Below are 13,141 nucleotides of genomic sequence, written 5' to 3' on the forward strand. Positions count from 1 at the left end.
ATACCTTAATCGAAGCAGCACGAAATTATAATTGGAGTTTTATCAAGGGGAAGGGAGAAACGTAATTCCTGAAATAGGATGAGCATATCAAGGGTGGGATGTAACGATTTTCGATATTTCACGGCGATTAAGTGACTCGTAATCGGACGTAGCCCCTGTAACTTATTACTCTGGCGCAGCTGAGAGAAGCGAAGGCGAGGGCGAGGCTAACGAGAATGCGACTGACAACCCAAGAGTCGAAGATAATGAAGAGAGAGAAAGGAGGACAAGCGTTGGAAGCAATAATGTCGAAGGTAAAAATCAATGTATATCTGATATTTTGGAAGATTACGATTTTGTAAATTGTACAACATGGTTGGATTTACGTGTGTATCTTGAATACATAAGTTGATCTTGTTTGGTGGTGGATAATGGATAGATGGTGGACAATGGGTGTGATGAGTCACTGTTCTTATTTCGCTCTATGAGATAGCTGGAGATAGGAATCGTTTGGCATATATCGAATTAAAGATTTTGTAAAGTGGTGCAGGATAGATATTATTTCTTTTTCGTGTTTGGAAATTCAAAATAATTTGATGCGATATCAGTGTAAATCGAAGAGGTTCTAAAATAAATTTATCACTTGATATTAATTTGGAAAGTTTTTAATTTGGGTGTTGTTTTAAACAACAACCTCTTCTGAAATATATTTTGTAAACTAGAATGTCTCGAATATTATTTAAAATGTAAATACTAAATGAAATTTAACAAACATAATTTTCATAAGAAGGTCAAGAAAAATTGATGAGGAATGTGCATCCCGAGCCAATGAAATTCATTTTTCTGTTTTCAATAGCCACTTGTTGCTTTATTACCGATAAACACACGAAAGTTTCTTTCGAGCATGGAGAAAAATTAATAATAATCATTTGATACATGAAAATTCTAAATAACGAATATTGAAGTTTAAACTGTAAATTTCGATTTATATTTGTCATCCACAAATATTTTATATACGTTTGAACAAATTAGCAAACAAATCTTTGGATATCGTTGATTATTACCAAATATCAACTATTTTCCTACATCATCGCAGTATGATGAATGTACTGTCGAAAAAGATTGCAAAATATGGAACAAAAATTACAAACATTAAAGTATACTTTTATTTTACTGAAGATAGGCAAAGGTTGTATTTGCTACACAAGCTTTTATCTTCCGTGAAAAATAAAAGAATGAAATGACCCAAGGAAACGTCTTTTCAAAAATGTCCGCAGAAAAACATTTTGTTTGTTCGTTCAGAAAAATCTGCTGATATTTTACAGTTTCCCTATAACGAATTTTGCTTTTAATACAAGAAAGAGAAACAGGAAGAACTCTTTAGTTTTGTCCGCCACCGATTCTTAACGTAATAAAAAGCAGAAGCGTCAGATTAATAAAATTGTCGTAACTATGTTACAGAAGGAGACGCGAGAGAAAGCATCACGGATAAAGGAACCAAACGAGAAGAGGAGAAGCTTAAAAGTAGCGCCGCTGGAAAGAAACGAAAAGTTTCGTTTGGCGAGAGTCCAACGTCAGGTCATTGTTATAATTTTGATCGAATTTTTTATTTGAACGAAAGATATTTCGTGATAAGCTTATACCAGATATACAGGGTGGGCTAGCTAATTGGTATCGTCCAAAATATCTGTCTTGTTTTTTGTTGTATGAAAAGACTTTTCAGGACAGAATGATACTATTTCAAGAAGTGCATGTATTAGTGAAAATACTTTCTTCTCAAGTTTACTTTTTTTTTACGAAACTTCAACGTTATCAACGAATATATTTAATGTTATACAATGTTATACAATTTAATGTTATACAATGTAAATTTTTACAACTGAAACAGATAAAAAAGCAATGAAAAAGAAAGTTTAGAAACAAAAGAAAGATGGAGAAAAGAAGCATCGATTATCGGTGATTAACAGTACAAGAATAATTACAGGTGGTTTTTACTCGAAAAGAGTATTATCGAAATTAGGGGGGGGGGAATTGACGACTACGGAAAAGATCTGTTTTACAAAGTTCTGTTCCTATTCGTTTCACGAAACAGATAGGAAACATAACTTGCCTAAACTATCGAGAAAGTAGTTTAAGTCTATTTCACCGTAGATAGCAGACTCGAGGATGGAAGGAAGGATGAGAAGGAAGAAGATCACGATGGCGATGATAATGAGAACTGTATAAGAATCGAAAGATTATGGCTAAGGCAATTTATTTATAGTTTGTGCGTTCATTTCGTCGCATATATAGCCTGTATTCTGATCGTGACTCTGACTCTTGTGATTGGATATTTTCTAAACGCATAGATGTAAGCGATTACGACAAGTAGCTATTGCAGTTTAACAGGTAATAATATTAATGCTATTGATGTTGAACATTTTTACCTTTGTAAATGTATCGTTATTAGACAGCAAATTTTTCTGCAAATTCATATTTTCATGATTGCAATTAAAAAAGTGAGGTTATCTTATTCCTTTGTATACAGGATGGTTGGTAACTGGTGGTACAAGCGGAAATGGGGTGATTCTACGCGAAAAAGGAAGTCGAAAATATAGAATAAAAATTTTTCGTTTGAGGTTTTGTTTTCGAGAAAATCAACTTTGAATTTTCGCTCGGTACGCGTGCGGTACGTTATAACGAATCTCACTGTAGATCGTTGTCTCCATGGAAAAATAAAAAAAAAAAATTTTATTCTATATTTTCGACTTCTTTTTTCGCGTAGAATCACTCCCTTTCCGCTTGTACCACCAGTTACCAACCACCCTGTATATCATCATCGAGAATTAACGAACATTTTTCTGCATCTAATTGTATGAAAGAAAAACCCGAATCTTGGAAACAGATCATAGAGCGGCGAAGAATCTAAGTTATACCGCCACGTTTGATTATGCTGGAAGCACGCGTCTGTTCGTGTTCCATGCACGGACGTTCTCGTTCACGTATTCGGTTGGTCCGTGGTCTCTAAACGACTTTAAGAACCGATTCTCTCGACCTGATCACTGCTATCGATTCGAATGCCGAATTGAAACTGGACAACGACTTGATGTATCGATTCCGTTGCATGTCCCAGTTCCATCGAACCTGGCACGTTCAGATAAGGACACTGGGAGTCAGCAGGGTAGCTCCTTCCCCTCTGTGACTTACTGACTTGATTTAGGCTTGATGTAAACGAGTAATACGATGCTATTGAGACTTTGCAAGATCTGCATTTTTGTTACTAGGTAGAACAAATATGTACTTTTAACTTTTAATGGGAAATAAATATTAACAGCAATGTTATGTATGATGACATTTAAGATGAAAATGTAAGACTTGGAAGATTTGTGTTTCTAATGACAGAACTGTGGATGGCTGTGCGCTCACGATAAATAGTGTGTGTAAATAATACAATATATCGTTATTAGCGTTTCTTAATATTTCTTAATGTTTCTTAATGTTTTTTAATAATTCAAATTTACATTGTGTTAAATTTATGAAAAGGTAGTAATATTTCTTCTAATTATTATTAACGTATCGTTTATTCGTGTTTGTATCCTTTGCTCAGATTTAACTGACTGATTTAACTGATAGTATTGTTACTAAAAATCGACCATAATGCTACTTATGAATAGTAATGTGAATAAAGCTATAAATCTCTGGTTTAGTATACATATTTAGTATACGTATGATATGAATACGGCTTGTAAACGAATTGTAGAAAATAGAATTTTATCCTTGGATTACATCTTTAGAAAGACATATATATCCATTGTATTGGAAATTCCCATCTATCACAGTGAAATCATATATATTCATATCCATTGCATCAGTAGATGCATAAAAATATAAAAATACCGAATTCTGAAGCGTCACCGATACGAAATCTTAATGACGTCGCCACATTTTTGACCGATCACGAGTAAACTCGTGTTTCTATGCGCAAACGTTTGTTCATTTCTCCATAATATAACTGATGGAACGTGTTAGTTTTTATACGAAATAGCCGGTCAACGTAGACAAATTTACCAAATGTCCAGCTGGACAAATTGTAAAATAAAAATTAAATAATAAAAACAAAAAAAAACGTGGACCTGGCACCGAGTCAACGATCGTGATCATGGCGCGTATTCGAATGGAATCAATGCACCTGGCTAAAGCAATCGAACGAACAGACTCTTCATAGTCTTCGTAGATTCTTCAATGCGACCTTGACACGTTTGCTACGGTCTACAGCGTGTTCCCTTTCGAAGCATAACACTGTTATTGACAGTGGTGGAACTTCATTTCGAAACTGAGGCACATTCAGAACCTCCGTTTTATCGCAAAGTTGTTCTTACTGGAGCAATGAAGAAAGGGTATACTGACGTGAAATATAAAGGGTGGGACGATATCATGGAACAAAAGTTCTATTAAAAATAATTTTAAGAAAGAGATAACAGATTGCCATTTGTTTTCATAATTTTATGAAATTTCTTATATATTCGAATATATTACTACGATATATTATTACGACGTGCCTTAGACTTCCTTGATGCAGACTTTATTGGACGAATTGCTGGGAAGCACGGAATAAATCGAGTGGTATGGATTTTCATGTCTGCACTATTATTAAGGATGTTGTGTTTGCTTGAAAGCCGTGGGACGTGAGCGTATTAAAATTGTACATCGTTGAAGCAACTGAGATACTTAATTTCTTGTAACCAAGTAAGTTCATTTGCTTATGATAGGAAAGAACGTTTAAATAATAATTTATTAAATACAAACAATTACAAAATTATATCTCCAAAATTATAATAGACAGCGATAAATGTTTCTTTCAATTCATTTTAGATATTTGAAAATTTTCATATCTTGTAACACGAGTATAGCGGGAACAGGTCAGTGTAGATTTTATAGCGGAACAATAAATCCTTATCCCGTAACTTTTTTTTAATTACGTGGGTTAAAGTTAAAATTAGCTGTTCGCGAGCTGTTTGAGTTTGCAACAAAATTTCATATATCAGAGCTGCAATTGAGAGCGGAATTAAAAATATCGTCTTTAGAAAGGGTAATTTGAAAATTTAATCTGAGGGAAAGAGTCACTTATCGAGTACAGTGCTGGAAGAATTGATTGATATGGATAGTTCCCCTTCAATCAATGAAATTGATAAAAGGATTCAAGTTTAATGAATGGTAATTACTAGGCGTGTCAGTTAAATAGCATTCGTACGTCACAGACTTTTACTGAAGTTGGTTGCCAACGAAACATCTGAACATTTTTCTTCTATGACAAGTTTCAAAATTTATATTCAGAAACATGGAACGTTTAAGTATAATTCATATGTAAATAATGATCTAATAGATATTATTAAAACATGATATTTTACAATAATAATAATATTTACAATAATATACAATAATAAAATAATTTATATCAATAACATTTTTATAAATATTATAACAATTATGAATTGCAATAAGCATTGCTTATTTACTTAAAATGCAATTTTATAAGTTGGAGCTCCTATCATCTTTAAAAGACCTGAGTATTGGAAAATAAAGCATTCTCCAATATGAAGAAAGATGAAGTATACTTATGTATATACATATATACGAGTATACTTATGTATATATATATATATATATATATAAACGATACAATACTAGATAGGATACTCGGAGAACACATGAAATTGCAACTTCTATGACGGATTTCGTAAACAAGGTCCAATATATCGATCGAAGGTAGAAATTGGTAGTATTGCTTCGAAGATTCAGTAAGATGCACGAAATGAATAGAAGTGATTGTAAAATGACATGATGAATTTTTATAAAGTTTAAAGATTTAAGCGAATAATTTAACAATAGATCTTTGTTGTTTAAGACCTTCGCTGCTACTGATAGATATGTTGCGTCGCTTCGATTATATCTAATTAATTGAAAATCTTTTCCGCAAATGTTTCTTATTTTTTGAAAATATTTTGTTTAACAGAATCAAACTTTCTAAAAGTATCGTTCAGTTCCTAAAAAGAGAATTTTCGAACCATGCTTTATATAATAAAATAATTATATTTTCGCGTATTTTACTAAAGCAGCCACTTTCTTTATTCGCATACTAAATTCAGTGGAACAAACTATGTACAATGCGACACGTTGGAAACGTAACGCTGTAATTTTATAAGGGTCTGAGTATTGTAACATCTTATCTTTCATGAAAATCAAAGGAAAAGGGGAGCTGCACCTGAAAATACATTAGCTCGTTAATTGCTCGACTAGGTATTAAACTTATCTGGTACAAACATCTTACCGAATAAATATTCATTTAATAATAATTAATTAACAAAAAATATTTCTTTTACTTGCATCGTTGTAATAAAACAAATCACGTGCAGAGAAAATCATGGTTAATCTATAATATAATCATCGTAAGTTGTGATAAGAAATCGATTGATGCGCCATTTTTTATATATTATATATTAATCAAGTCGATAGGTAAACAATGATACGAAGAAATTTATCTTTTAAACTACCGATTCAAGTAAACTCATAAATAAGCAAATCCACGTAATTCCTATTGAAACTTAATTTGATTCGCTATCCATTTAAGTCTTAAGGTAGATCTATAAATCTAATATTTTCAAAGGTAACTTTCTTTCCTATTGGAGCTATTTCTCTATATTTCATGGCAATCCAGTATTTCTCCTTAGGCCATGCGCGCACTACCGACAAAACTGTCACTTTAGCTGTTATACATATATGGCGCTATGCTCTCGTTCACATCAATCAAAAGTTCAATTTCTTTTTATTCCCATAACGCCATATACGTATAACAGCTAAAGCGACAATTTTGTCGCTAGTGCGCGCATAGCCTTAGGGGTATCATATATAACACCTAAATCTTTTAACCGATAGTATACTCGACTCGATGAAACAAGCTAAAACAATAGAGAGATAGAAAAACAAAGAGAGACGATGAAAAGCTAATGCACTACAAAGCCCAATAGTAAACAACGATCGTTAACAACGTTGCATCGATATTTCCTTTACAAACACGCAATTCGCTTGGCGGCTATAAATCTCGAGCTCGATCGAGTGACCAGCGTCAAAAAGGCGGAAACGGCAATCGAGATCGACGTGATCGCGAATCTCTTCTAAATATTTGCCGAGCAAACTAATGCATTAGCGTTCGTGGAAATACACAAAGTCGACGTAGCTGGTCATTAGACGCAGCAGAGGGGCTTGTTCCGTGTGCGAACCTTTTACAAGGCAGCCTTGACACGTTTCCGCGTATGATCGTCTAATTGTATACTTTGAGAGCACGCAAGTATATAAGGATGTGGAAGAGGGTTGATGATTTCGTGGCGAAACCTCGAAATTTAATGGGTAGCAAGGAGAACAAATAAGTCGCTAAGAAGTTGGCAAAACAAGCAACAACCGGGAAGTCCTCGATTTTTATGGAGATGCAATGTTATACAACGACAACAGTATTATGGCAGAATTTCAGAAGAGTAAAAGATGCAAAAGTACGTATCACATATAGAGGTAACATAAAATATCGAAAATATAATGATCATTAGAGAGCAGATTTTTATGTACGAATGAGAACATGGAGGATGATGCAAAAATGCACAAAATACATGTTCAGATGAATATTGTTAAATATAATACAACTTTACGGTATAACATAAAATTAATGAAATTACGTATTTTATTAACATTTTTCGTACAATCTATTTTTAGCCAACATTTTTTGTACAGATATTGAAATTGATTTATGACTTCAGCAAATCACCTGCCAATCTTGAAGAAAACCTCACTATTCACTCAGAAGTATCCACGAACTATGCAAAATTTCGAACAAAACTTCTAATGACTTTTTCATCGATGTAAATTGACGGATATCACGAATCAAAGAAACAGATTCTAGACGACAATAAACACAGTCCATATCTAAGCCCAGATAAATCCCTCGAACGTGTTTTAGGCGAAGTCCTGGATGTGGGTCCGGCGAAGCTAGATTATATACATCGCTCACCCTCAGCCAACGGGTAAATTGAGCATAAGACCCTTATGAGTTCTCTACGGGCTATCACCTATACTCCGCAACAACCCTTAACCCTCCTGTCATTAGTGTCTGATAGATCGATGAGGATAGAGAAGAAGAAAGAAAGTGAGAGAGGAAGAGAGGGTAGCTTGATTTACGATTACAATTCCATCGTGATCTGATTAAGGATACGTGTAAACGTGTTACACGATAGCTACGGTAACAGAGGTGATCAAGAACACGTATTGATCCGTGCGAGAGATGCTGATTGATATTTGGTCGGGTTGTTAATGAATCATTCGTGTGAATTGGTAAACCGTGAACTGCACGAAATGTGTAAGTACAGCCTAGCTCAAAAGTCTCCAAACACTTATTATTAGATTGAAAATGTTGATATCAAGCCTTACATTTTATTTTCTCAGTACAACATTTTTATAGCCGTATAAGAGATTTTGTATGTATCAGTGCTGATCGCCGTTACCGGTCGTCTAACAGGCGCGATGCGACGACCGGATAAGATGACAGCTAATCCAAACCTACATATGCAAATTACAAACAGAAAATAAGAATTAGGTTCGAGTTATTTTACCTGTGCGCCATGCCGCGCATACTACTGACGCATATGTTGCCAAGGATGAACATTTGTAGACAAAATTATTCATTATTCATTGAGAGGAGATAGCTTCCCTGCAGTTACAGCGAAAGTACTATTAAACGTTACGAAATTTAACGCACTAGGACTTAATTAATTAGTATTTATAATAAATGTAAAAGAGTTATGACTTGAGATAATCTTTGGTCATCCTATGTATTATAATATTTTTAAAAAATTGACCTTGAGATTTCATAAAGAAAAGAACGATTGGTGTGGCCAACGGTTTGACATGAAAGTGATTTCACTTTCGGTACCGCCAACACTTTGCGCAGAAAGGATGAAAGTCAGTGAAAGGATGCCAGTTTCGTACTTGTTTTTTTTTTATTTAGTTGTTTACATTTACAATTTGTCCGATTTGGACATTTGGTAGAATCAGTTTCGTATTTATAGCACAAATATCTGGACATAACTATCTTTGGAGCCAAGGTAGCGCGGATAACCGCCCGTCTCCGTGACACATTTTCTTCTTTTTTTTTATTATTTAATTTGTACTTTACAATTTGTCCAGCTTGACATTTGGTAAATACATATACAATATGAAACTGGAGGCATTGTCTTCAAAGAGTCAGTTAAATTCACGCAAGAAATCAGAACGGATAATACAAATCCCTTTCATTGGACAATTATTATATCGTTTTTACGTTATGGGACTTTAATTATATTATTTATTACTGTTTGTTACTGTTTGTTTTGTTGTATTGTTATTATCATTAGTAGTAAAAGTAGTAAACTTCAACGTCGCGATGCAATTATTACACCATTGACGTCACAATAAAATAACATTGGACAAGTTTCTGCGAGAAAATATTACGGACGAGTTCAGAGCAGTGGCATTTACAGTACGTGCTGTAAATTCGAAAATGCCGAACTCGTGTACTTTCGCTTCAACGTTCGTCCATGTCGATGATTGTACAAAGAATACCCGGAAATACCAGGTATCGTCGTCGTCATAACTGCGATATTAAAAGACAAAAATTCGATAATCTAATATCTAAACTGACTGGAAAGGAAATTGCAATGCAAATGTATTGATAAGACATGTAATTGTTCGACATTCAAACGACCAATTAAAATCAGTCGATCGACGATGTCGTTCATCATCTCCGATAACTTCGTTCAGCGACCTCCAGGTTCGTCTTAAGCCAGAGCATACAGGAAACGTGCACTGCTAACGGCCGCAAGAACGAAGAGGAATTTCAAGCGTATCTGGCGCGACTATCGGTCTCAGCAGACGTCCGCGTCCTCTCTTATCGAGAATAAGGTGCCCGACTGTCTGGCCAAGTAGTTTGCTCTGTATCCGAGCCAACTCGCCTCTCGGTGTACACAGAATAACCCTTCCATTTCGTTCTATCCAGCATGCGTTCTTCCGTCAGGAAGCTTTCTTACGCTTCGTAGATACGCGTCGTTGTGACTCGTTTACGATCGTTCCACCCTTCTACGTGGGATAAACAAGCAGTGTACCTGGTTTGTTAGCCTGTTTGGTGCACGAACCGCGCCGGGGTTTAATGAGTCGAAAAACTTGTTTCAACAGGGTCTTTGCTCACCTCTCTCTATTTAATGGTTGACCTCAAGGAAGAGGGTGAGTTGCCTCTTGAATCGGGCGAATGGTTCTTCCAAGGTTACACAACGTGAATAATTGATTTTTCAGATCTCTCTGGAGATCCGGAGGAATGACTGGTGGAATGGATGTTTTGCATCGGTAAAGTGATAAATACAAGGTGGTTCGTGTAATTGGATGGAACTCTATCTTTACGATAGTTAGAGATGGAGGAATATTTCACGGAAGAAAATGAATCATTTAAGCACAGTCATTTCGCTTAACTTGATTCTGTCTAACCTTTTAAATAGCTTTTCTGGATTTTATTTAATCGTACATTATAATTTCATTTATAACAAAACCTGCTCAGTCAGGAGATTAGGGGTGATCTTTATTTTTAGTTAAAAACTTCATCGTAACTCTAACTATAATTTGTAATATGTTATATTCGTATTTTATTATAATTAAACTATGGACTTTTATGCATTCATGGGAAATTAAAAAATCATTGGAGTGCTGGCCAAGGGTTATACGATAAACAGAAAGGCAAATGGGGAGAAAAGTTTCACACACGTTGAATTAAATTTTAAGAGTTTATGGAACTCTTTTTTTCAAATGTGAGTATGAAATTGAATACTAAAACAGGCACAATGGGACGAAAATGAAGGTATCGAGAGCAGTTACATCTATCCATTAAAGAGAATATTCGAATAGATACATATGTATGTACTTTAGTACCTACTCTACTATGTGATAGTTAGAAAAGGTAAGAAACATGGTAATGATTACGAAGATATAAGGTATATAAGGTACTATTATTCGTTGTACTTGACGTACAAGGCAAGCGACAAATTCAATTGAGATTCTTATCAGTTACCGCTGCCTATGAAATGAAAATCCAATTAGATGTAAAATGAAAATGTAATTCCATTAACGAAAAAATCGATCATTGCCCACCAACTAATTGTTTCGTTATGAGAAAAAGAACTATATGTAACAATCTAAAATTTAAACGAGCAATCACGTATATTATAACAAAGGTTCTTTCAAACCTATTTTCTTTAAACTCAGAAATATATTTGGATGATAGAGAAACGCGGTTTATTAGTCTTAAATTTATTAGAAAATATTAAAATATTTATTTTGGTGTATCTACTGCATCGAGCAAACAACGAAATAAGAAATCCTCCACTTCCTGTTACAAAGTTTTTCGCCCGACGACCGTGAATTACTGGTCGCGACTATTCTATCTGAAGTTTACGAGCGTTTCCGCCGTTCGATATTCGTCTTGGAGACAACAGAACAGGCGTATCGTGTCTGGTATCGCGTAACACCGCTTTTCTGAAGGAATTTTATATTGCGAAGTGGAAGAATGCAACGTCTATAATTCTGTGTCGAACCACGCTACTCGCTCTAGTATCAGACATTTTTATATTTTTATTTTTTTACCGAGAAACCACGTTGATCTTCCTCCATCACGCTTTCTTCGTGCAATTTATTTTCTTCACGAAGAGCAAACGAAACAAAACAAACATGAATTTTCGATTTTTGACTTGGTGCGAGATAAAATTTGCCATGTCACGAATGTTATTAGTCATACAAACAAGGAATTGTACCTTCTCTACTTTAATCTCTTACGCGTTGTACCTTTTTGTTGAATATCAATAACAATGTTATGAATAAATATCAAATAGTCAGCTGGAAGTGTACAAGGTGTTCCAGAATAAAGGTATGTGGCGGATCGGTATCAACAGGACGCCGACAGGTCGAGGCATCAACGCGGCGCAACACCTCCCGGGCGATCCGTTGGTACCAACCGCCAACACTAGAGGGCTACGACGACAACGAGTCTGTCTAACTCGCTAGCGGTCGAATATACGAGCGATTGATACAAATACCGCACCTAGCGAGACTCCCTCTACGTCTAAGGCAGAGACTACCGGGCATAGCCTTACTGACGAGTCCACCGGTAGTCCCGGGACGAAACGCTAAACTCTCTTTTCATCCGCCACAGGTATTTATTTCGATCAAATTGTCGAGGTACAGATTTAGGCGAAGGATAATTCAGTTGCTTCTTAATTATATAGTATAGGATTTTACTTATTCAGAAATATTAGAAATTAAGGTTTCCAATAATTTCTATCCTAAATGATAAGTTTATTGATAGATGGATCTATCGTTATTTAACATGAACTAAAAATACAGTAATGTGCTGTAACTAAGACAACTAAATGGGTAGTTCACAACTTACAACTAATAGCTTACAACTCATAACGACTCGGCTACTCAACTCTCGACCCCCCCCCAACTCGACTCTTAGTTAACGACTACCGATTAATTCCTTTTTGTCTTTTTTCATACGCCCATCACGTACATGTTTCATAACCATCCGCAATCATGATCACGCAGGCCTTCTTCAGCGTAACTATTCGACTGAAGGACCGACGACGCATTCTGGGCTTGGCCCATTGAAGTTTCCCAACCCTTTCGGCCTGTCGGAGGATTTCTCGCAACATTGTTTACAGTTCACCCGATATTTCTTAGGCAATCTGTCCACGATACTACAATAGAATTGTAAAAGATCATTTTTTAATCCATATTGACGATGGATGGATCCTGAAATATAATTAAAGACAATTATAAGGGATCGTTTTGAAATGGAGGAACGATTGCTTTAAATGGGAATTTTAGCTTCTTCTGGAATGAAATAAAAGAGAATATTTGTTCTGATATCCAAGAGACAGTGTAGCATAAAACAAATTAGAACAGTTAATTGACTTCGACCTTACGCTTGAATAGAGATTTGGTGGAAATAAAAACCAATGCAAAATTGAATTTGACACCTTAATAGCGTTCGATTTTACCGAATGTAACTTCGTCTTCTTTTTTTCATCTAGCCATATCTCTTTATTCGATACCAAATTTT

The 13,141-nt window shown here is 35.1% G+C and overlaps 1 protein-coding gene across 1 annotated transcript in view; it reads left to right on the forward strand.

Moving 5' to 3' along the window:
* LOC143302509 (uncharacterized) overlaps window positions 1-2,677 on the forward strand; it is an 84,015-nt gene extending 81,338 nt beyond the window's left edge. Inside the window, exons 2-4 of the mRNA XM_076617448.1 lie at window positions 180-293; window positions 1,441-1,557; window positions 2,131-2,677. Coding sequence (XP_076473563.1) covers window positions 180-293; window positions 1,441-1,557; window positions 2,131-2,205 — 306 coding nt within the window. The 3' untranslated portion in view covers window positions 2,206-2,677. The remainder of the gene's footprint in view (window positions 1-179; window positions 294-1,440; window positions 1,558-2,130) is intronic.
* The last annotated feature ends 10,464 nt before the right edge of the window (window positions 2,678-13,141 follow it).

The sequence above is a fragment of the Bombus vancouverensis genome, chromosome 3, assembly GCF_051014615.1.
Source record: "Bombus vancouverensis nearcticus chromosome 3, iyBomVanc1_principal, whole genome shotgun sequence".
Classification (NCBI taxonomy): domain Eukaryota; kingdom Metazoa; phylum Arthropoda; class Insecta; order Hymenoptera; family Apidae; genus Bombus; species Bombus vancouverensis.